This window comes from Lissotriton helveticus, chromosome 5_1 (genome assembly GCF_964261635.1).
Source record: "Lissotriton helveticus chromosome 5_1, aLisHel1.1, whole genome shotgun sequence".
NCBI lineage: Eukaryota > Metazoa > Chordata > Amphibia > Caudata > Salamandridae > Lissotriton > Lissotriton helveticus.
The window spans coordinates 307,203,554-307,228,452 of NC_136065.1; the positions used below are offsets into that span (position 1 = coordinate 307,203,554).

General features: G+C 49.6%; 1 protein-coding gene and 1 long non-coding RNA gene across 7 annotated transcripts in view; one reads left to right on the forward strand and one right to left on the reverse strand.

Annotated features, from left to right (window-relative positions):
• The window catches only part of LOC144754482 (uncharacterized), a 620,848-nt gene that overhangs the window by 252,506 nt on the left and 343,443 nt on the right, over positions 1-24,899 (reverse strand). The gene's annotated exons all lie outside the window — the stretch shown is intronic.
• Positions 1-24,899, forward strand: part of ENO1 (enolase 1) — a 59,651-nt gene that overhangs the window by 15,636 nt on the left and 19,116 nt on the right. For all 4 annotated transcript variants that reach the window (XM_078642309.1, XM_078642313.1, XM_078642310.1 and 1 more), the window contains exons 5-8: positions 11,803-11,872; positions 15,253-15,386; positions 16,438-16,660; positions 17,922-18,119. In XM_078642309.1, coding sequence (XP_078498435.1) covers positions 11,803-11,872; positions 15,253-15,386; positions 16,438-16,660; positions 17,922-18,119 — 625 coding nt within the window. The remainder of the gene's footprint in view (positions 1-11,802; positions 11,873-15,252; positions 15,387-16,437; positions 16,661-17,921; positions 18,120-24,899) is intronic.

Genomic DNA, 24,899 nt, shown 5'->3' on the forward strand with positions numbered 1-24,899 from the left:
GTTTCGTCGAACCAAGGAGCCCCCATCCCTCTATCCACCCATTTCAGCTTTTTTGCTGGAGCAACAGCATCAATGGCATTCTTCAATTTATCAAGTAATTTTTTTTATTTTTTTTTTTATTTTTTTCAACAAAACCTTTATTGCACTTTGCATATTACACAGCGGAACGCCTACAACCCTGTGGGCCGGCCGCTATCGGAGGATCATTGTATACCATAGCCACCAACAGAAAGGATATCGACATCACATTAACAACCAATGCACGGTGGAGAGTACTGAAAAGTGTAAAAGTGCCTGACGAGCCATTATTCAATGCATGACTTGAGGTTTTGATGTATTTTTGCATTTTTGTGTTTTTCTTTTTAAATAACAACAAACTCATAAGAATAACAGTTAGGAATGACAGTGCGGTGAAGCATTATCCAGTGCACTTCAGGACTTCAGTGTCTCTTGGGAATAAGGGAACTTGACAGCACCTCACAGTGCTCACATTTCTTTACCCTCCCTACCCACTTCTATCCCCCTTGACCCAACAGCCTAAACTCCAAGAAGAGGCCACTGCAGCGGTCCCGGCCACCTCCCCCCAGCCCCCTCCCGACCAAGTTCAACCCTCCTCTCCCTCCTCATCCTCAGAATCGTCCTGCTCATCTTCACGCAGTGGTTCGCAGATGTCCCCCCTGTATATATTCCACTTCAGCCATATCTTATTCCATTTCCCGGGACAGGCTCGGCTGATGTACACTGCTCGCTCAGTTAACATTACTCGATCCATGTTTAAGCTCCATTGGGACTTGGTTGGTAGTTCTGCTGCCCCCCAGCGCTGTGCAATGTCACGTTTTGCCACCATTAACCCCGCTGTGACCCATAGTTTCTCGTAGCGGTTTAAGTCAGTGGGTTCCCATATATTTAACAAACACCTCCTCGGGTCAGGTAATATGGAGTGCTCCAGTGCCTGCGAAAGCGTGCGGAGCACCTGTTTCCAGTATTCCTGGATCTTGGGGCAGTCCCATATGGTATGGAAGAAAGTGCCTACCTCCCCACATCCCCGGAGACAGTATGGATGGGGCGCCCTATGTATGTGATGCAGCATTTTCCTTGTGTAATATACCCTATGCAGGATCTTAAATTGCACCAGCCGCATACGCGCCGAAATGCCCACCTCTTTAGGGGACCCAAGTGCCTCATTCCATTCATGGTCATCCATATCATTAATCTCCCCCTCCCATTTCTCTTTCAGGTGTGAAGTGGGTTCAGGGCTGTTATTGAGTAGCTTGCGGTATATTAGGGAAGTCGCCCTTTCTAGCATGTGTTCGGTAAGTAGGCGATCCTCCAAAGGTGAAGAATCGGGGAGCTGTGTGTCTGCTGGAATGGCTGCAAGCAGTGCGTGTCGTATTTGAATGTATCTGTACAGTTCCCTGTCATTGAGCTCATAGAGTTCCTTTAACCGGGCAAAAGGGATCACCTCATTCCTCTCCCATAGGTCACCCACAACGGAAATGCCTATTGTGTCCCATTGCGCGAACCCCTTGGTGTTCCTCAGGTTACCTAGCATGCGAGAGTCCCACAGCGGAGTCATCCTAGTAATTTTCCCCGTCCAGCCCAGCGTCGCCGTAGCTGCGTGCCATGTCTGCACAGTTATCTTGGTGGGGCCCGCCAGCGTGCGCATTTTGCGGCGATCATACAGTGGGCCCAACAGACTATCAGTTCCCAGCAGCGCCCTGTCCGAACGGAATGCCGGCTCATCGTGCGGTGCGTGCATCCATTGATTAATGGGTTTCAGGTGTGCGGCCCAATAGTACAGTTTGAGGTCCGGTAGCGCAATGCCCCCGCCATACCAGTCTCTGTGTAACTTGGATTGCGCCACACGCGCCGGGAGGTTGCCCCAAAGTAGGTTGGAGACCAGAGCCGCTACTTTCTGGAAGAATTTGGGCGGCACAGGATAGGGAGAATTTTCAAGGACGTATAAGAAGCGTGGTAACGCCATCATCTTATATAGTGCAGCCCTGCCGAGAAGCGTTAATGGCAGGCCAGACCAAAACTCCACATCTCGCTTGAGTCTATCCAGAGGCGGCTTCAGGTTCTTGTCTATGAATTCCGTCGGGTCCCTAGTGACGTGTATACCTAGATATTTAAAAGATGTCCCCGCCAGTCTCAGCGGGCAATCGTCGCCGAGATCCGGAGCTGGACCACGTAAAACGTAAACCTCTGATTTGGACCAATTCAGCGTATAGCCGGAGATCCTACCGTACGTGTCACAAATGCGCAACAAGGCCGGTATTCCCATCTCGGGGTCCGTTAGATACATCAACATGTCGTCCGCGTATAGGGACAGACGGTCTTCCCAACCTCCGGGCCCTGGTATGCCCTTGAGGAGGGGGGAGGCTCGTATGTGAGTCGCCAGTGGTTCCAAGGATATGGCAAACAACAGGGGTGACAGAGGGCATCCCTGTCGCGTGCCCCGACCCAGCTGGAAAGTGCGGGAAATGTGGCCATTCGCCACCACCTGAGCCACTGGGGCTGCGTATAGCAGTTTGACCCATGCTAAAAAACGGGGCCCGAACCCCATGCGTGACAGTGTTTCGAAGAGGTACTCCCACTCCACCAGGTCAAATGCCATTTTGGCGTCAAGTGCCAGGATTACTGCCGGCGTGTGGATGTTGTCGGCTCTGGCTAGTATACCATGCAGCCGCCGTAAATTCATCGCTGTGTTCCTGTGTGGCATGAACCCGGACTGATCCGGGTGGATAACCGAGGACAGATGGGGCAAGATTCTCAATGCCAGCAGTTTGGCCAAGATTTTCACTTCCGCGTTTAATAAGGAAATGGGTCGATAGGAGGTGCAGTCCTCTGGGGGCTTACCCGGTTTGAGGATCGGTATTATAGTAGCCGTACGTTGGTCCGGTGGGAGGGTACCCTTCTCCAAACAGTCCTCGAACATCTCTAACAGATACTTGCCGAGGGTGTCCGGCATCATCTGATACCACTCTATGGGTATCCCGTTTGGCCCCAACGCCTTGCCCGGGTTTAGCGCCTTAATGGCCAGCTGGATTTCATCTGCTGTAATGTCCGCCTCAAGCTCGCACGACGCCTCCGGTGAAAGGGTTTGAATGGCGATCGGTGCCAAGAGCGCCCGGGCACATTCAGGTGTTATTACGCGAGCCGGGGTGTATACTTGTTCAAAATGGGACGCAAGCAGTTCTGTTATCCGCCTCGGATCAGCGTGTGTATCTCCCCGTTCATCCTTTAGACCTTGGATCCCCCTGGAGTTGCCCTCTCGTTTATCGAGCCATGCCAGCATTTTCCCTGCTTTATCTCCCACTTCGTAAACCCTGTTCTGGGTTTCTGTTATGTGCCCCTTGACTATCAACCGTAGGTGATCATTGTACAGCTGTTGCTGGAGAGCGAGTGCGTGCATGGCGGCGGGGGAGGGATGTGACTCATGTGCTATGGTACGCTCCCTCAACGTAATCTCTAGGTCGGCTAGTTCTTGCGACTGTCGTCTCTTATGACCAGTTATGGTGTTAATGGCGTGACCCCGCAGAACCGTTTTGTAGGCCTCCCAGAGCGTTGCCGGGGAGCGCACCGAATGGGCGTTTTCAAGAAAGTAGTGCGTCGTGGCGCGTTTGAGTTCCTTGCGAACCTGTGGAATTTTGAAATATGATGCGTGCATGGGGTAAATGCGCTTACGTGCCCTCGTCTGCAGGGAAATCGTCAGTGTGAGCGGTGAGTGGTCAGAAATACCACGAGGGTGAATCACCAGGGTCTCCACATGGCTAAGGGCCTCCCCCAGTGACAGGAAATAGTCGATACGGGACAGGCTCCCATGCACTGCGGAGTGAAATGTGTAGTGGTTCGTGTTCGGGTGTAAGTGTCTCCAGATATCTGTCATGCCCATGGCCGCGGCAAATCGCCGAAAGTATGGTTCCCCCCCTGTCTGGGCGGGGGATGGGTGTTTATCTAGTTGTGGGTCCATGACCGCGTTGAAATCCCCCCCCTAGGATAGCCTCACCCTCGGGGAGAGTTAAAAGGAAGTCCCCCAGTCTCGGGAGGTGGACCGAGTGTAAAGCTGGTGGGATATACACTGATACCAGATTAAAGAGTCTCCCCTCCCATTGTCCCTGCACGGCCGCAAAGCAGCCCTGGTCATCAGTCTTAATTGCTAGGGGGATGAAACGTGAGTTCTTCTGTATCAGAACTCCGGTCCCCCTGGAGCCGGACGAGAAAGCAGAGTGGGCCCACATTTTGTAGCCTCGTCTATCTAAGGCCTTCGTAGCTCCCCCCACCAGGTGTGTCTCTTGCAACAGGGCCACAGCAGGACGCAGGCGCTTAATAGCAGTTAATACCAATCCCCGCTTAACCTTGTCCCCCAAGCCCCTTACATTCCAGGAAACCAGGGTCAAAGGTGGGCATTGTGAATCAGAGGGAGTCACCCCCTCCGCAGGTATGAAATCGTTAGCCATCTAGTGGCAATGAGGTACATGATGTATAGCCCCAAAAATGTGGCCGGTCCAGCGGCTGTGCCATTGCGCAGCCAAGCGTTAGCTGCTTCATGGGGGCTTAAAGTCATTGTCCATTCCCAATGAAGTGTTCCGATTCTTGTACATACTGAAACAATGCCCTCGACCCTTTGTGTACATTCCTAACAAAAACAGTTCCAAACTAACCCCCCTCCCTGCCCCCCTGCTTAACGGACCTTTAACTGCCCGCCACCCCAACTGAGCAGAGTGCTTTACCCTTCCCAAAACCAGAGTACTTGCGTGTAGGGGGGAGAGCGTCTCCCCGGGCAGGCGGCCTCCCTGAAGGCTTTTGGGGTAGCCATGCCAGCGTCAACTTGCAGCATCGTTAGAGATAAGTCAGTGCGGCGGTTGGTGATCACTTAGTGTGTAGAGTCCGCGGTCAGGGTCATTCTTCCTCGCCACCCCCCTCAAAGCCATGGGAGGGCGAGTGGTCTGCTCCCTCCGCTCGTCTCGACGTTTGCGAGCCATGTCTGCTGCCTTCCCCACGGTCCCGATCCGGTTCGTGTGGTTTGCGCCGTCGTCCCACTGTGTGCCAACCCTCCAGCCAGTCCCGGGCTGCATCCGGGGAGTCGAAGATCCACACTTTTTTGTCCGCCACCACCCGCAGTTTAGCCGGGAAGATCATCGAGTACGGCAGTTCTTTGTCCCTCAAGGTCTTCTTTACCTCCAGGAATGTTCTCCGTCTCCTAGCCACCTCCGCCGTGTAGTCCGGGAAGAAAGCAATTTTGGAGTTCTGAATTTGGATGGACGGTGACACTCTTGCGGCCTGGAGAATGGCATCCCGATCCCGGAAATTAAACAATCTGGCCAGTATCGGTCGTGGTGAGGCCCCTGATTTGGGTTTTCCTCCCGGAACGCGGTGTGCCCTTTCGACGGAGAAGAAGTTCGAGAGTCCCTTGGGCTTGAGCCGCGTTTTGATTAAGTCCTCCACATACAGGTCCATTGCCCCCGTGTCTTCTGACTCCGGCACACCCAAAATTCGGACATTATTGCGTCGGGAGCGCCCTTCCTGGTCATCCAGTTTGTCCCGAAGCAGTTTGTTATCGGTTTGCAGGCGTTCTACAGCTGTTTGCAATTCGGATACGTCCTCCACCAGCGATTTGGTGACCACCTCGACCTGCTTGACCCTCTCATTCATCTTTTGGAGATCCGCTCTAATCAGGGTGACTTCTGTCGCCGTGGCTCCCACCGTCGTCTGCACCTGGGCTAGTGCCGCCAGGACATCCTCAAGCGTGGCTTTCCTCGCCCCCTCAGGTTCTGCCGTTTTTCCAGCGGTCTTGCGTGGGTCGTGTGGTGGCGAGTGCCTCTCATAAGCGAATTTGTCCAGCTTGGCCTGGGTCGCGTTACTTCTGGGGCCCCTCTGGGACATGGCGTCACCGGGAATTGAACTGCCAGCTGGAGAGAATGATCGTGCGTGGGTCGCGCCGGGCCGCTTCCTTGTACTTCTGCTGCGGGCCGTGACTGCTAATTGGTCACTCCGGCGTGGGACGTGGTGTCCTCACTGGTATGTAGTGGTCCAGCGCTCTCCTACAATTTGCAGCTAAGCCGGGGGTCAGGCCGCTCCCCCGCAGGGAGACCAAAGGAAAGTGTGGCCGTGCGTTGCGAGGTATGACCCACACCTGCTGGGGTTGCCACAATATGCCTCCCCTCGGCGTCACCTCCGTATATGCGCTGACCAAGCTCTATCCCCTCTTGTGGCACAGCGTGTGATCGGCCCCCGATGTTCCCGGTCAGAAGTCCGTCAACCACAGTGGCCGCCGAGTGATGCTGCCGGTCGCCGAGTGTCGGCGACGGCCGTTGCCGGTGCTCGGCGTATTCCTTCTGCGTAGCCGGGCAATGGCGTCCTCAGGTCGAGTTTGCGCCACCTCTATCACGCCGTCGGCGGATACTGGCGGGTCCGGGGGGCACCGACTGGCAGTGTGGATGAGCGTCCAAGTGCTCGGGTCGCCGGGGGGGGGGCCCCACGGAGGTGTCCGGGTGAGACGCCCCTTTCGCCGGCGCTTCCTGCCACTCACCCCCGTTCTTGGGCCACTTCCGGCCGGTTGCAGTCGCGCCGACAGTCCGTGGCTCCGCTGCGGCAATTAGGCCCTGCTCCTCCTCAGCCACTTGACCGCAGGATCCCGCACCATCGAGCCTCCGCCGTTTCCGGAAATTTCAGCGATGCTCGCTGCATGGACGCTGGGTCCGGTCCGCCCCTCTCCGCCAGGAAAGTTCAGGATTCTGCTACGGATGTTCGCGGAAAGCCGCCTTCGCCCAGGAGCCTCCCTAAGCTGCGGCCGCCATCGTCGGCTGCTAGCCACGCCCCCCCATCAAGTAATTTTTTACTGCCAGCCTCAACGTTCTCATTGGCTATATTTAACTCGGCTGAGTTTAATAGATGTCCAACCAACTCTTCCTTATTGATGTTATTCCATCTTCTTACCATTTTCCACACAATTCTCTGTCTATTCCCTACCCGGTTAATCTGCCTCTGACCTGTGATTAGATAATGGTCCGACCAAGCACACGGTACAATAGTAATAGGGTCTGGCCCGGGATCTGTGATCCATACCAGATCTAATGTATGACCTTTGTCATGGGTAGGGCCGGTCACTATTTGACACATACCTAAGGTCGTTAAAGCCTCTTCAAGGTGAAGAGCTTGCCCTACCTTTGGGGAAAGCTCCCAGTAGAAGTTGAAGTCTCCCATAATCATCAAGTTCTCATACCGGGACCTGAGGTCATGCACGACCTCCAAAAAGTGATCCAGAAAGGTTGGTTCAGCCCAGGGAGGACGATATAACAGTAAGATGACCCAACAAGTGGTGCCCCTCTCAAATTTCACTCCCAGAGCCTCTGCTCCACCAAGAATTTCCGCACATACTCTTTCAATCTTCCAGCAGTCATTATATAGGAACGCTACCCCCCCTCCTCTCTTGGTACCCGTACGATTGAGGCAAATAGCCTCAAAGTTCGGGGGGAGCGAGGCCACCAGATCAGGTGTTGAAGATTCCTCCAGCCACGTCTCTGTGACCCCAAGGATATCAACGCCACCGTCCTGTAAGAGCGAAAAAAATTCTAAATTATGCCTCTGTAGGGAGCGAGTATTTAGCAGACCATACTTCAAGGTAGTATACGCTGTCCGAATATTTATTCCCTCCTTCGACCGTGGGGACTTCAGTAGCCCTTCCTGTCGTAAAATAGCTATACAATCCTGAGTAGGCTGAACATCAGCCCTATTAAACTGTAATAACGAGGTTCTACCGTATCTAATTAAATGGCCAGGGGTTGTGGCCACTGGTCCCGGCAGAGCGCGAATGGGCGCAGATGGGCTCGCCTCTGGCGCGCCCGCTGCGCGTCAACGCTGCGCGCTGGCATGTGACTGGTTTAAATAGACGCCGTACAATAGCTGCGTGACAGCTAGAACGCTGCCTCAAGATGGCGCCCAAGGAACGTCCCCACTATCCCCAAGATGGCGGTAATGTTCGTGGCTGTGGCGATAGACCCGCTAATACCTTCAAAGGTATTAAGGGATAACATTCATATGTCAATGTCGGTCCTTAAACCATTATTGACTGGGAGACGGAACTTCTTATAAAATAAAAAAAGTAAAATGTGGAGAGGAATCCATTTGTCCCCGACCCAAGAGGCTGAAGGTGGACCGAATTAAGGACTCTAGTGTATGCGACCATTAATAAGAACTTTCGTATCCTGCAAAACTGTCATATTAAGTCTATTTTTACAGGTCTATTGAGGTTGGCTCTTTAGCCAATGTATGTTTTGTACTTTGAATGGAGGCTTCAGTTATGGATCATTCCTTGGCTAGACTCCGTTTTGAACTATTAGGGATTTTTTTGATAACCACTGTAAAACTATTAAAACGTCAAAGAAACCCATTGGTTATGGGTCACCTTCAAGTGCAGCCTGCCGAATGTTCCTGTAGCCCTTAAGAAGGGAGAGTATCCTGCTCCTCTCATATTTTCATTCTTGGAAAAGAGGCACATGTTTGGGTAGGTGGGGTAAGAACACATCAGAATTTCTGCCATGCACTTGGAAGAAGTTAATATCCAAGATAATTATACAGCCTTGGTAGGATGAAGGTCGTTGTACTTTTAGAACCAACTAATTCTTACTGTTGAGCACTCTGCGTCAATTAGAATTATGCTTTAAACCACCAATCACTCCCTCCTGCATAGCTTCCAAAATTTCTGGAGGGAAATAATCTTCGGAGTAAAGCTGAGCTGCCTTTAGAAAGACCTGAAATGTTACTCTTCTTACTTTGGCAAGAAAGATACAAAAGAAGGCAGATATCACTTTTCAACTGGTATCCTTTCCTTATAGTGGTGGGTTACCACATGGCTCCTCTAACTCTCGTTCCAGTCTGAGGCCAAGCAAATCAGGACTAGATGGAACCTATAGATTTGAAAGATGACTACTTCCATATCCCAGTTCAGTAGAGGTCATTTGTTTTTTATATCCGCAATTGTGGATCAATACTAGAAGTTGATTTATGCTCTTAAGTCTGAGCTTCCCTTCTTTGAGGTTCATAAATATTCTGTCAATAGTGGCTGCCCATTTTCATCTTCGTGTTCCTCTGCACCGTCACCTGGACAAATGGCTTGTAGGTAACTATTCTACTGGTTTGTAACTGATGGAGATCTGTGTTTATCCATCGCTCTGAGCTCTCGCTTGTTTCCTCACTGCACTGTGACTTCAGTTTATAGGGCCAGTGATGGACTTTGGAGTAGGTAGAACATTTCGAACAGGGAAGAGGATAATGTTGTAAAAGGCAGTTTAACATGATTACCAATGACTTCCTGTGGTGGTGGTGGTTTCAGAGCCTATTGGGTCTAATGGTCTCTTGCAACCATGGTTTCCCATTACTGGGCTTTTAAGGCAAGTTTTACAGCACCATGCTTAGCCCGAAGTCCTCGCCCTTCTCCTGGGCAAAGATGTTCTAGCCTTTATCTACATTGCTCCTGCAAATCTTTACATAAGCCAGCAGTGGGAGGCAGTCCTTCTCTGCAGCCTACCAGTATGGACTGTACATTTAAAGGGTTGATGTCACGCATATTGAGGTACCATCAAAGGGGGCTTAAAATTCGTTAAAAGTGAACGAGTTTTGTGTGTCTGATTTTTTCAAAACTATGAAAGCAAAGATTGAAAGTACTGGAATCAACATACATTTAACTTTTCACCTCTTATCTTTCACTTCTCGTTCAGTTAGTTACCTGTAGCCTTCCATCACTATAATTTACGTTACATATTCCTTCTCCAAACCCTACCCCAGTTTTTTGTCTGACTGACCTCCATTTTTCGTGAAGTTGTAATTTTACCATTTCTTAGTCAAGCCTTCCCTCTGCCCTGTTTTAACGCCAACTAAAATGTAGTTGTTGGAGTGATACTTAACTGTTCTTGCTGAGCAGGTCCCATTTTCCCCAAAGGAGATTAATTCGTATTTTGCTTAAATACACTGCTGTCTTCAAACTCCACTCCCAGTCCTCCTTCCTTTAATGTACATTCTTCTTTGTCCTAGTTCTCATTTTTCCACGTCATGCTCCCGTTGCCTGCCATGCTCTATCCCTGGCAGGGTCATGGTCCAGATCTTGTTCTCAGACACTTACATGCAGGTTCCTTTTGGTCTAGTTCAGCCCAGTTGCAGTTTGTTTTGTAGGCCTGTTGACTGCGCCGTGGTGTGTATATTGACTGTTAAATACATCAAAGCATACCTAGACTGCTTTGGTTCCGCCTAGAGAACTATTCTGCCTTACCTCATGCTATTGGAAGTTTGTCGAACCAATCAAATTTTAAGTGCTTCAGTTTGAATGCAGGCAGGACTTTTTTTTACATCTAAAAGGTACCCTGTCATTATACAGCTTGTCAAATAGTTTGTCCGGTAGCTATTCTGTACACAAAACAATGCTTTTTGCTGCTTTCTCTCAGTACTGGCAAAACCAATGTCAAGTTTTAATGTGCTAAGCAGCTATAGCATGCATGCAGTGCGTGGAAAACGTGTGCTTGCTTGTTCTTGCATGCGTTAGCACAGTAAAGCCCGTCCTGTGCCCTTTGATTGTGTTCTGCTGTAGACAGCTTGAATTAAAGCTGCTTTACCGGACTTCTGCTGGTGATTTGCCATCTGAAGTAATGACACTATCCTTTGGAGAACGATCTGCCAGGTCTCACTTTCACCTCACTTGATTGGTTATTACGGTTAAAGTCTTCTCAATCTGACGTGTTTATGCAGGAGTCATGCACTTGAACTGCATGAGACTGTACTTTACGCGTTCGTGTTGTAAATGGAATTTACCTCCATAGCTATTTAATTTATTTTAAATATGATTCTGATTGTATTTGCTGTAATAGATCGGTATGCACATAAATGTAACCATAGATTAAAAGTTACATTTAAAGTGCCTTTGTGTCCCATGGCCAAAGCTGAAACGCCTTAAAGTGGAATATGCTGTGTAGTGGAGCGGACTATATGTATATTGAAAACTGAAGCAGTTCTTGATGTAATTCGCATGTCGTGCAGTAACTACAGATCTTTCTAGGATTAATCTTGTCTGGATACTTTTTAGAATGCCCATGCACTGCAGTGACCAAGTTTTAATTTTGAGCTATCAACATACTACCTTTGGTGCATTGAAATGTATCGCACTATCCAATTTAAGGGATTTTGTGGCTCAATTGGTAAACTCAGAAGCCTGTGCTCTTGGCACTGTATGAGAGAACCTGCAGCCTGAGTTGAAAATATGTAGTGTCTGCAGTAGTCTGAAAAACGGCCGCACTACTCAAGAGACTCCAAGAAAACAATATGAATAAGGACAGAGGTTGGGTCGGAATTTTTGAAGATCAGTTCATAGGCAAAGTAATATGTATTTGGTTAAAACAAAATCCAGCTTGTTGGAATCTGAAATTGCGACTATTTCACCAATAATTGTGAAATTTTAATTCCAACCTCTTATATAATGTAGTGGTAAACCAGGGTTGTCAAAAGTCCAAGCTCCACCCAAGTCTCACCAGTGAAAAGTAGAGGAATAACTGAGCTGGGCTCTATTCTACTCCAGTTCTATTTCCTGATTCTATGGAGGTACTGTGAAGCACTTGCCATCTCTTAGCCTATACAGTGTGCTGGGCCAGTGAATACATCACATTGTTTTCAGCGAGATGTAATGTGTTTTTGACTTCCTACAACGTAGAAACCGTGTACAATTATGCAGCTAATATTCAGTGCCAGTAGTTGGTGGGTCGGGGACAGTAAATATGGTTTTGTAGGTGTTTTAACATTAGTGTTTCTTCTATGCAGAGTTTGAGTGTCTTGGAACAGGAAAAGATAGACAAGCTGATGTTGGACATGGATGGCACTGAAAATAAATGTAAGTATGTAAGGCATTTAGTTCTGTTGAACACACGATTTGTGAAAATTTTACTATCATTTGAGGCAGTAGGAAACTAAAATATCCTGAATTTCACCCCCTATGACCGTGATGGTCACCACTGTAGTTAAAGTTCAGCCCCACTTTCCTTTGATAAGGCATATTTTCATTTGCCTTTAATTTCTAGACTGATCTGTTCAAATTTGGCAGTTACTTGCCGTGGTCCGCTATAGTTTGGCATGCCAATTCTTGTGCATGTCCGTGCAGAAGATACGTTAATGGGAGACGTTTTAGGGGAAAAGTGATCCTATTTTATTTATCTTCCTTAAACTAAAAATTAGCTCACATCTACAGCTAAAAAAGCCATACGGAGTTAACCCTAACTTGGTGCAAAAGTAGAGCTTTACTCAAAGCCTGCTTTTGTTGGTTTTGTTTAAATCCCAGCCGTTTTTTGGATGCAAGTGTAAAAAAATTGATGTGTGGGTTTTAGACGGTTAACACTTTCATATACCTCTGCCGTTTAAAATCCTGATTCCTGTACAACACCATGTGAGGAGCTCTGTTCAGATTTGCAGATTTTGACCGGTGGGGAAAAAAATCCCAGTGGCCACCATGGAATATGTTCAACCCAAGCGAGTGCTGGGGGAGAGTTCGAGGTATGGAAAACTGGAGTTCCACACCATGAAAATAATGCAGAAAATGGCACGAGTTAAAATGTGATTGTCTGCAATGGCATTTTTTTTTTTGTGTATATATCAGCCATTTAAAAAAAAAAAATCCTGAATTTTGATTTGTGAATTTTACAAAGGGTCAAAACGAGAAAGATATGAGGCAGAGGGAAAGAGAAAGGAAAAAGTGACCGGAACTGGGAAATCCAAAGGCCATGTGCAGCTGGGGTGGGCAAGTCTCTGCCTGCTGGGTGATGGACCTGGCTTTAGGCCAGGACATGTGACCAGTTGCCGCTATTGCACTGCACAGGAGGTGTTGCCAGCGTCAAGGGCTTGGGCACTGATTCCAGATACATGGCCAGGTCCTACAGTCTGTTCCTACTACACACAGCATAAGCATGTGCAGTGGGGTTGAGGAAAGTGTATAGCAAAAAAGTGCTAAAAAAAAACCTTGCATATGGAATAGAGGTAATCTACCAAGAGTTTAAACGTGGTGAAGGACGCAAGTTATGGCATGCAACGTGTGCATTACTTGCAAGTGACAGATTTTGGAGGTTTGAGCCATAACCATAACTCTATATTCACAAAAAAGTTAAATCTATATTGTTCAAGTACTGAATTGTGGAATACGGGTCTTCGGTTTTCATGGTCAGATCACATTGTTAGTTTTCGGCCCACAATCGTTTCTTATGGGTTGAGTTTTGTTTAGAAACTTTTTTGTTCTTGACTTACAAACATTTGATCAGGGTAAGGCTTTGAGTCTTATGCATTTAGATATACCAGAGCAACATGCATGTATTTTAGTGGAAGTTCTATGCGGTTGGGGTCATTTGGTTAATGGGCAGAAGCACTTAAATAACTTGAAGCATTCATTTCAGTATTAGACTGTTAATATTGAAAGTCTGTCGGAAAGGACATCTCCTACGTGGCTTCCGTTCTTTGAGACAAGAGGTGCCTTGCACTTTAGGAATCACTTAATATATCCGAGGGTCTGGAATTACTTGCTTTAAATTTTAAAAACATTCTGTGGATGTAGGATATTCCCAGTCATGCTTTGAAAACCATACTTGTATTTGCCTAAAGAGCATGTTTAGGAGTTTATAAGGAAGGTTAAAGATGGCATTAGTTCGAGGAAAAAAAACTGTCTGGTTGGGAAAAATGCTTGCTGTTGGTGCAGATTGGTGTTTTTTGTTTTTGTGGTGTTTAAAAAAAAATAATAATAATAATTTTGGTAGGGGTGGTCTGTGAAGCTACCAAAAGTGATATTGGCAAGAAGTCCTAAAACATGGGAGCCTGCAATCATTATTTTAAGAAACTCTCACTAATTTCCTTATTACATTTAAGTTGTGATGTCTGTAGAGACCTGTAATAAGAAAATGCAAAAAACTAAAATTGAAGGACAGATGAACAGAATGCAGAACAATGTCCTACATTCACCCCAGTATAGAAATCTGGGCCTAAATCCATCGTTTTTTGCTCCACATGCCATTCCAGTTTGAACCCAGCCATATTCAAATCAGTCTGACCCTGTGCCCAATGGGAACAGTCCAGCCTGAATTGCCAGGTCAGGTCCTCCCTAAGCATCCTAGGACCGTTTTCGGGGTTTCACCTCATCAGCCAGGATAGCTTGACTCCAGTGGCATGATTTGTTCTGCATTCCGTCCATCAATTGTGTGTCTTTTACTTTCTCGCCCTAAGTGCACCGGGTATACCTAGACTTGGGTCCCGGGCTCACTGTGCCACTGGATTCAAGATATCGTGGCTGATGAGGGGTGAAACCCCAAAACCGGTCATAGGATGCTGGTTTCCGGACCAGGGGAGGGACTGGCTTAGCAGTTCGGGCTGGACTGTTCCCATGAGGCACAAGGTCAAGACTGATTTACATATGACCAGGTCTAAACTGGTGTGGCATGGTGAGCAAAAGAATGATGGATTTAACCCAGATCTCTTGATTGGGGGTGAATGTTTTGATTTGTTCCACATTCCGTCCAACAATGGTCTTTTGCTGTAATAAGAAAATGACATGTCTTATTACAGCAGAGTTGTGACTCCATAAACCCTCCTGCCAGCAGCCAAAGTGAAACGCAGATCAGAGCATCATTGTAGCTAAAATTTAAACAAGAGCAGACTTTATTTTTATGATCAGTTATTCTAAAATGAACAGTCGGTCGGCACACTTATTTGCTTAAAAAAAAATATTTAAGTAAATGCAGAAAATGCTCTTTGCATGTTACCACTGACCTTGAAGTTTCACGACCCTTATAAAGGAACTCTGCCTTAGGCCTCATTCCTCGAATTGATAATGGAACAATTCAGTAGCAAAAGATTCTTCAATTTCGGCCCTGAAGTACACACGAGTGAAAACCACTTTTTAAAAACCATTTTAAAACTGAAAAACAAAAGTATAGGTTTAAATTCGGCTATAGACTGGTAAACTGACACTAAAATTGATGCTGCACCTTCTTATGTCCCACGGTCGGATCTTTTGTTTCTTAATGTAAACCGCAGATTCAGAGTTGCCCATGTTGACCCAGAATGACCCGTAGACCGGTCTAGGCTCCGATTCCTGGGGTGACATCGCTCACTTCTGACTAGGTCTTTAGTACCTCCATGCCAAATTAAAACCGTTTTAGAGCAACCAAGTCTGAATTACAAGTAGTTGGAGGATCTAGTTTCCAGTTTGACAAGTCCTCTGTTTCTGTTCTCTTGCAGCAAAGTTTGGTGCCAATGCCATTTTGGGGGTGTCATTGGCAGTATGCAAAGCCGGAGCAGCTGAAAAGGGGGTGCCACTGTACCGTCACATTGCAGATCTTGCTGGAAACAAAGAGGTCATCCTGCCAGTTCCCGTAAGAATGTCTTCGACTACTCCATGTTTTTTTTTTTGGGGGGGGGGGGGGGGGGTCATACTACATGGTGATTTGATAGCTGTGAAATTTGAGCTAAAGTCCTTTGATTAATGATGTGATTGCTTAGGCAGCATTTCAAAGCTTGTGAGTTGGACAGATTGAGTGAATTTTATTTGTGTGGAACAAAATGTTTGTACCATTATCTTTGGCGACCTGGGGCTTTTAGCCAGGACTTCACCGATGGTGGCAGAGAGCTTAACTTGAAGCATCACTGCAGGAGAGCCAGGGCTGAAGGACCAACAGCAAGGGCATACTGTTGATGCAACCTCCAATGATGGCAAGGAGTAAACCCCTGAATCCTAGTGACCAATGTAGATTGAGCGAGGGTGGATCCAGTGCACCAGGTGCATACCCAGAAATACAATTCAGACGGTGACATACTCTACAAAAAGATTCTACTTCCTGCTGGATATGGGTGAGAGATAAGGGGACATCTTGTAAATGGGTGGAAAGGCTTATTAGTGATAGAAAACAGACTAGACTCTAAATATATCCCCTCTGTGTAGACCATCTGTTTCAGGTGGTTTGGCTGTGCAACCTCATGACACGAGCAATAATAGTTACATGGGCTTCTGTCTTGCAAAGCTTGCAGCCTGCCCTATGACTTTACCACGTGGACTGGAGTGAATTGTGGTGCTGGACTTGTACATCTCCTACAGAATGCTACTTTCCAGTCCCCCTTTCCGAGCCAAGATGTGTGCTTTTCTAACTTTTATGGGGCTGAACGGTATTCTTGCCCAAGTGCTTCTGGAAGTTGTGGGGTAATGAATGGTTGTGTAGCAGTTAGTAAGACAACAGAGCACCAGACCTAGCCTTTAAGTCGTGCTGCATTTTTGTATTACACAATCTGGCCACCAGAGAGCATGTACTTCAGATGTGGTTGAAGTAGGTGGGCTGGGACGATCCACATGGCCAAACCAGGCAAAGTTGGTTTTAAGTTAACTTAAAAGCCCTAGATCGATGTATTCTGCAATTTTGTTTATCCTTCAAGGCATTCAACGTGATCAATGGCGGATCTCATGCAGGAAACAAGTTGGCCATGCAGGAGTTCATGATTCTGCCCGTGGGGGCGAGCAGCTTCAAGGAGGCCATGCGCATCGGAGCCGAGGTCTACCACAATCTGAAGAATGTGATCAAGGCAAAGTACGGACAGGATGCCACCAATGTTGGAGATGAGGGCGGCTTTGCCCCCAACATCTTGGAAAATAAAGAAGGTAGGGTCCTGCCTTACCGGTTGGTGGTGGCCTAAGCTTGTAGTAGTAGGGTAAATGTAAATTAAGACTAGTACTATTCTAGAAGCCTCGGACTAGAGTATAGGAAGAGATGAAAGGGATATGGGTCGGGGAATGAGGGCCTAACATTAAAGGGTGGGAAGTTACTTCATTTCATATGAGTGTATTGGAAATGCGAGTGATTAAGTTTCCCTGCAGTGGCCATTAATCATTCCCTGTTGCCATCGAAGGCAGATTCAGACCGATCAGAGGGGTGTTAATCCTTATATTTAGAATTAAACAAAGATGAGGTCAGCAGCTGACCGAAACAGTACTCCCATCCAGTTTCGAATATCATTTGCCATGGGGAATTTTGTGGCATGTATATTGCGTTGCAGTCCTTGAGGCCCCCAAGAGTCTGCTATATTTTTGTTAAATGTAGAACAGCACACTGTTCATGTACAGGGTACATGTGTTTAGTTTTGCAAGGGGGTTTCTCCATTCGTTCAGTGTCAGACTGGTTGTATTCCCCCACCCCAGGCATGCAGATGTCTGGGATAACGGTGTTAGTCAGACACGCAGCAGGAAAGTGACACGTGCCCTTCGTGTTTCGGTGGCAACAAACCATAGACGATGTGCAGGTCTTTGGCGCATGGAGTGAGTTCACAGTTCAAGCTGACTCTCGTGCAGCTTCTGCACTAGTGCCTGTACAATTTCTAGTTCCTCCATCTTCAACAGGAGCTAAGCCTATTACTGTAAATGTAACGGAGTGCTGTGCTGTCATCGGTGTAGGAGCCGGGAGCAGACTGATCTATTTATATCTCGTAGTGACCGAAGCAATTCCCCAGCCGGTTAACACAGATACGAGGAGGCCCTTGGAGTATCTTGAGTGTCAGAAATAACTCCTTCACAAAGAAAGAAATGCATATTTGGCTGGACTCCTGTTACAGCTACATTGGTCAAGGCATGGGTGGATATTCAGCAGGGTGGTGCCTGTAAAAGATCGGTAGCACTGGGACGGAGGGCTCAGCCTGGCATGTACCCACGCTTGGCCGCTAGTTTAAAACCTAATTCAAAACAAAATAAGGTGGGGCTACAAACTAAGAAAGCTGCAAACATGAAAAGGGTTCTAGAGGAGGCTTTAGTCAACAGGAACCATACTGTATTACATTTTCTAGGGGTAGTGATTTCTAAAATGCCAAATCCTATGTAATTCAGCAAGTATTGCCTTGTATTTTCATGTTCTCTCTGATTGTTCTTTCAGCTCTAGAGCTATTGAAGACTGCCATTAGCAAGGCTGGCTACTCTGAGCAGATCGTGATTGGCATGGATGTTGCTGCTTCAGAATTTTATCGTGATGGGAAATATGACCTGGATTTCAAGTCGCCAGATAACCCCAGCCGCTACATCTCCTCTGACAAGCTTGCTGACCTATACAAGAGCTTTGCCCAGAACTACCCAGGTAATGTATTCTGACAGCTGGATCAGGAGAGATAATGTGGACATTTGAGGGGCTTACACAATTTAAAGGAGAATTTGGAGACACATGTTTTGCTGCCAGGTGCAGGGGTCATAGTGTATTAAATCTGTAAGCAATTCATTATTCAGGTCAGTACCTCCTTAAATAAAGGTGGAACCCCCAAAGACTAATTCAAAAGGCCATTGATTTCTTTGCTCTTTAAACCTGTTTAGCTTGCTTCCTTTAAACTTGTAGTGAGTATGGGGTTCCCTGGCACAAGTCTGGTCTGTCATGTTTGACTTTTTTTCCTGCATTAAGTCTGGTAGTATTTTTTTTGTCTGGTTGTCTTCAAACCAAAGCCCCTCTACATCTCCACACTAATACTTGGACAGTAAGTTACTCCACCTGCTCCAGGAGTACCCAAAATTATTTCAAGCTGCAGTAATTTGTTTCACTGGCAAACTGGTGACAGTCTGGTTGAAAGTGATTAAGGTATACACTTTCTTCCCACCTGTGGTAGAGGTTTAATGTGAGCCCCTTTAAACTCTTTCCTGTGTGGCCTTTCTTCTCCTTCTGCATGATATAAACTATTTTTGTATGAGCAAAAGGGCCATAGAATTGGGGATGGATCCATTAACGCTGGCACACTGCTGGACCCCCTTTCCAATTGGTGTCCTTGCCATGTCTGGTTTACCATGGTTGTACATGCAGATTAATTAAGGATCACAAAAAATACCCTATTGGACCAACTTGTGGTCAGTGGTGCTGGTTGACTAACTATACACGAGAAACAATGGGAAAAAAAGGGGGCGGGCGGGACGAGGAAGGGGGGCCTCTCTAGTGAAAGGTTGCACCTAACTCAACTAGGAATGTGGGAGAGACTTTTTGTTTTATTACCCTCACACACCCTACTGGTGTCATTTTCATCATCAGGTCACCCCGAGTCGGGGTGGGCTCAACCAGTGTTGGGAGCTCTTTAGATAAATGAAGATCAGGGGGGTTAAAGATTAAGAAACCTCATGCAGACCCCTGGTTTCCCTTTATTCTTGGGTCTTTCTGGGTTATTTTAAACTCTTTACAATGGGTCCGTAGGAGTATTATGGTCCTAAGACCCTGGTGCAGACATGTTTCAGTCCTGGGAGGCCGTATAGGTCCTGGACTTTCTTCAGGGCAAAGGGATACCCCCTCTGAGATTTACTGGGTGGGGAAGTCCCTATACTATCCGTGGGGTGAGGGCAGAGTAGCTACTCCTAGTTTGTGTGTAACAGATAATGTATCCGTTATCCTCCATCTGTGAATAAAAAGAAAGGTCGGCGACAGACAACATATAACATTAAAAATAAAGTTGATACAGTATTACTGTTGTGCTTAATACCATTTCGGTGCATCGTGGAGACCAGACATGCAAGCATGCCATAATTATGTGCAGAACTGTCATCAGTCTCATCCCCTCTTGTGCCACTCATCTCTTCTGTAACACACTAATTCTATGTGACAGGTATTCGTGATGTGGCGATTTTATTCGCATGCTAACACTACCTGCGTGTTAGTCTTTGTATATACCAGAGCGCCTGCACCAGGTGCCAGTATCTATGTACAGAATACAACGTTACCTCTCAACAATGTGCCATTAAAAGTATAGCGAGCGTACATACATCATACATGCATCTAGCCTATACATTCTCCCTCATTCACTCAGTATCTTACCCTACTTGGAGGGGGGGGGTGAGAGTATCACACAGGACCGGAAGTATACTGTGGGTGGCAGTGAGGTAACCATAGAGTGAAGGTCCGAGTGAGATTGGAGGAAGCAGGAATTGGAAGAATGCGGACGGGAGGAGAAAACTAAAATCTGAGTTGTAAGCCTGACTGGCCATTTCATACATCTCGCTAGCGTGGTCCGATACTTAATGTGTCTACGCGTGCAGTTGGTCACTTACTTCAATTGGAGATCTCACCCCGCTCCTCAAACCTATTAGGGTCCCGATCCTCGGCTTCAATCAATCATAGCATTTATATAGCGCACTACTCACCCAGAGGGTCTCAAGGCGCTAGGGGAGGGGGGTCCGCTACTGTTCAAACAGCCAGTTCTTGAGTTGCTTCCTGAAGGCGAGGTGGTCCTGGGTCAGGCGGAGGTGGGTCGGGAGGGAGTTCCAAGTCTTGGCGGCGAGGTAGGAGAAGGACCGTCCCCCTGTGGTGGCTCTTCGGATGCGGGGGACGGCGGCGAGGGCGTGGCTGGTCGATCGAAGCTGGCATTTGGGAGCGTAGAAGTTGAGGCGGCTGTTGAGGTATCCTGGGCCTTGGTTGTGTAGGGCTTTGTGTGCGTGGGTGAGGAGACGGAAGGGGATTCTCTTGTTGACCGGGAGCCAGTGCAGGTCTCTCAGGTGTCCGGAGATGTGGCTGCGACGGGGGATGTCCAGGATGAGTCGTGCTGAGGCGTTCTGGATCCGCTGGAGTCTTTGCTGGAGTTTGGCGGTGGTTCCGGCGTAGAGGGAGTTGCCGTAGTCCAGACGGCTGGTGACGAGGGCCTGGTTGACCGTCTTCCTGGTCTCAGTGGGGATCCACCGGAAGATCTTACGTAGCATGCGCAGGATGTTGAAGCACGACGAGGAGACGGCGTTGACTTGTCTGGTCATGGAGAGGGAGGAGTCCAGGATGAAGCCCAGGTTGCGTGCGTGGTCTGTTGGTTTGGGTGCGCTGCCTAGGGCGGGGGGCCACCAGGAGTCGTCCCAGGCGGAGGGTGAGGATCCCAGGATGAGGACTTCCGTCTTGTCCGAGTTCAGCTTCAGGCGGCTGTTCTTCATCCATTCGGCTACCTCTTTCATCCCTTCGTGAAGGTTGGCTCTGGCGGTGGTGGGGTCGTTGGTGAGGGAGAGGATCAGCTGGATGTCGGCGTAGGAGATGATGTTGAGGTTGTGCTGGCGTGCGATTTTAGAAAGGGGGCTCATGTAGACGTTGAAGAGGGTTGGACTGAGCGAGGAGCCTTGAGGGACGCCGCAGATGACTTCGGTGGCTTCTGATCTGAACGGGGGGAGGTGGACTCTGTGTCCTTCCGGCGAGGAAGGAGGTGATCCACTCTAGTGCCTTCTCCTGGATTCCGACGTTGCTGAGGCGCTGCACTAGTGTACGGTGGCAGACAGTGTCGAAGGCCGCGGAGAGGTCCAGGAGGATGAGGGCCGCCGTTTCTCCGTTGTCGAGCAGGGCTCGGATGTCATTGGTGGCTGCGATCAGGGCGGTCTCGGTGCTGTGGTTGGCCCGGAAGCCAGACTGCGAGAGGTCGAGGGATCCGTTCGTCTCGAGGAAGGCGGCCAGCTGCTTGTTGACGGTCTTCTCGATGACTTTTGCAGGGAACGGGAGCAGCGAGATGGGGCGGTAGTTCTTGAGGTCGGTGGGGTCGGCTGAAGGCTTCTTTAGTAGAGCGCTGAGTTCGGCGTGCTTCCAGCTCTCCGGGAAGGTGGCGGTGGCGAAGGAGGTGTTGATGATGTCCCGCAGGTGGGGTGCGATGACAGCGTCGGCCTTGTTGAAGACGTGGTGAGGGCAGGGGTCGGTCGGAGATCCGGAGTGGATGGAGTTCATCGTGCGGACGGTGTCTTCGGTGCTGATCGGGGTCCAGGCGCGTAGGGTGGTGGTGGGGGGCGGTGCTTCGGTCGTGGCTTGCGTCGGTTGAGTGCTGAAGCTGTTGTGTATGTCCGCGATCTTGTTGTGGAAGTGGGCGGCGAGGGAGCTGCAGAGGTCTTGCGAAGGGGTGATGTTGTTGTTTCCGGCGTTGGGGTTGGAGAGCTCTTTAACGATGTTGAAGAGTTCCTTGCTGTTGTGTGCGTTGTTGTCCAGTCGTTCCTTGAATGCAGTTTTCTTGGTGGCGTGGATCAGTTGGTGGTGTTTTCGGGTGGCGAGCTTGAGGGCAGTCATGTTGTCTGGTGTTGGGTCTCTGCGCCAGGCTCTCTCGAGGGCTCGGCAGTTCTTCTTGGAGCTCTTGAGTTCGTCGGTGAACCATGGGGCTCTCTTGCTGCAGGGTTTGCTGTGCGGGGTCCTCAGGGGGGCGAGGTCGTCTGCGCAGTCGCTGATCCACTTCGTGAGGTTGGTGGCCGCTTGGCTGGGGTTCGTTGCGCTGGTGGGTGGGTTCTTGCTCAGGGAGGTCGCGAGCTGGTCGGTTGTGATCTTGTTCCAGCTTCTGCGTGCCACCTGTTGCTGGTGGTGGTGAGTCGTGGTCCTTCTGAAGCTGAAGTGGACGCAGCTGTGGTCCGTCCAGTGGAGTCCAGTGGCGTGGCTGAAGGCGATGTCCTTGCTGGATGAGAAGACGGGGTCGAGTGTGTGTCCGGCGTAGTGGGTGGGGGTGGTCACCAGCTGCTTGAGTCCGAGGTTTGCAAGGTTGTCCAGCAGGGTGGTGGTGTTTCGGTCGTTGTTGTTCTCCAGGTGGAAGTTGAGGTCCCAGAGGAGGATGTAGTCAGCGGAGGGAAGGGCGTGCGGGCTGATGAAGTCGGCGATGTCTTCGCTGAATTGTGTGCGTGGTCCTGGGGGTCTGTAGATGAGGGTGCCTCTGAGGGTGGTCTTGGGGTTGATGTGGACCTGGAAGTGCAGGTGCTCGGCGGGTGCGAGGGTGTCGTCGGTGTTGGTCGTGATGCGGATGGTGTTCTTGTGGATGATGGCGATGCCTCCTCCAGTCTGGTTGATGCGGTCCCTCCGGATGATCTTGTAGCCGTCTGGGATGGCGATGGCGGGCGCTGAGGAGGCGTTCATCCAGGTTTCCGTGAGGAAGGCGACGTCTGGGGCTGTGGTGTCGAGCAGGTTCCAGAGCTCGACGGCGTGTCTGGACGGAGCGGGTGTTGAGCAGGATGCACTTCAGGTGGTTGCTGCTGTTGCCCGTCTTGGTCTCAGTCGGTGCTGGAGTAGTGCAGGTGTACTTGCAGGAGTGGCAGCAGAAGGGTCCGTGAGTGCGTCTCGGGGTGGCTCGATAGCATCCCGGGATTCGGCCGGCGTTGAGTGCGTAGAGTTCGGTGGCGTCGTAGGTCCGGCTGGTGTCTGCGGGAGCCAGGGGTCCTGGCACTGGGCGCGGTCCAGGCGCGGACGGGCGCAGTCGGGCTTACCTTTGGCGTGCCTTCGGCGCTCATTTGGTGCTCCCGCTGCGCGCGTCCGCTGCGCGGTCACTCTGGGGGCGTCATAAGTAAGGAGCCTGGGAGGGCGGGTCAGCTGGGCGGCGAATGGGCTGGTGGTGGGCGGGTCCGCAGGGGGCAGCGGCGGGCACTCCGAGCGTGGCAGCAGGGGGGTGATCCGGGTGGCCCAGCGACGGCTGGGTCGCACTTTCAGCAGGCAGGAGGCAGGCAGGAGACAGCGGCAGGCGTGGGAGGCAGGAGGTGTTACCAGGCCTCGTCGAAGGCACAGTGGTCACTCCTGTGTCTCCCCCGTGTGCCCCTAAAGTAAGGAGCCTGGGAGGGCGGGTCAGCTGGGCGGCGAATGGGCTGGTGGTGGGCGGGTCCGCAGGGGGCAGCGGCGGGAACCCTGGGCGGCGGGCACTCCGAGCGTGGCAGCAGGGGGGTGATCCGGGCGGCCCAGCGGCGGCTGGGTCGCACTTTCAGCAGGCAGGAGGCAGGCAGGAGACAGCGACAGGCGTTGGAGGCAGGAGGGGTGACCAGGCCTCGTCGAAGGTGCAGTGGTCACTCCTGTGTCTCCCCCGTATGCCCCTTAAGTAAGGAGCCTGGGAGGGTGGGTCAGCTGGGCAGCGAATGGGCTGGTGGTGGGCGGGTCCGCAGGGGGCAGCGGCGGGACCCTGGGCGGCGGGCACTCCGAGCGTGGCAGCAGGGGGGGTGATCCGGGCGGCCCAGCGGCGGCTGGGTCGCGCTTTCGGCAGGAGGCAGGCAGGAGACAGCGGCAGGCGTGGGAAGCAGGAGGGGTGACCAGGCCTCGTCACAAGCGCAGTGGCTTGTGCAGTGCGTTTCTGGAGACCGGTGATCATGTATCCAAGGGTAGCGCTGGAAAGGAACCGGAGTGCCGGAATCCCGCCCCTGCTCTGGGGACCGAAAGCAACGTCACCGCGATGTTACGTTGGTGTCGCTAATGCTAATAAGTATGGGGATTGTAGTTCCTACTCTTGAATCTGTAGTTCTAAGCCTGTGCGGAGTCGCAACGGACATATCTGAGAAATGATCCAGCATAACGTAAAACAGAGTGGGACCTTCAAAGACATCATAGACGTGCCTCTGAATCTAGCGCATTTGGGCTTGGAGGCGCAATAATGTGGATAGTGATAGGTGTTGATAGAATAGTGTGACTTGTAATTCAGGTATAGGGCATTTATAGTTCCTCCGAGTTGTCATCTTGATTACAATTTTTGGCAACATTAAAAATGTGTATACTCGTTGCCTGGAAATGCTAGATTGGTCACTTTGGAGTGAAGAGTAGGGGAATTTGAGGAATGCTATGCATATGAAGGGGATAAAAGCCTGTGACTAGAGGTAACTCCAGGAAATCTAAAATTAGGTGATGATAGCAGTTATATGCCTCCACTATAATATGTCAGTCTGTGGGAATCCACCAGAGGTCATTCTTACTATAAGATACTAGTCCTCTTAGAGACTAGTATCATACTTGCGCCATAAAGAGAACTTACTTTTCACTGATCTGTAAGGACCTGGTCTGTAGGATATTGAGATCCTCAATGATTACATTTAAGTAATTAAATATCGCTTACTTGTTAAGTTGGCTCCAAGGAGTACATGTCATTTAGGCCACTCATGGGTTTTCAAGCGGTACACCCAGCTTTGTTCTCTGTCCAGGAGTCTTTTCTGC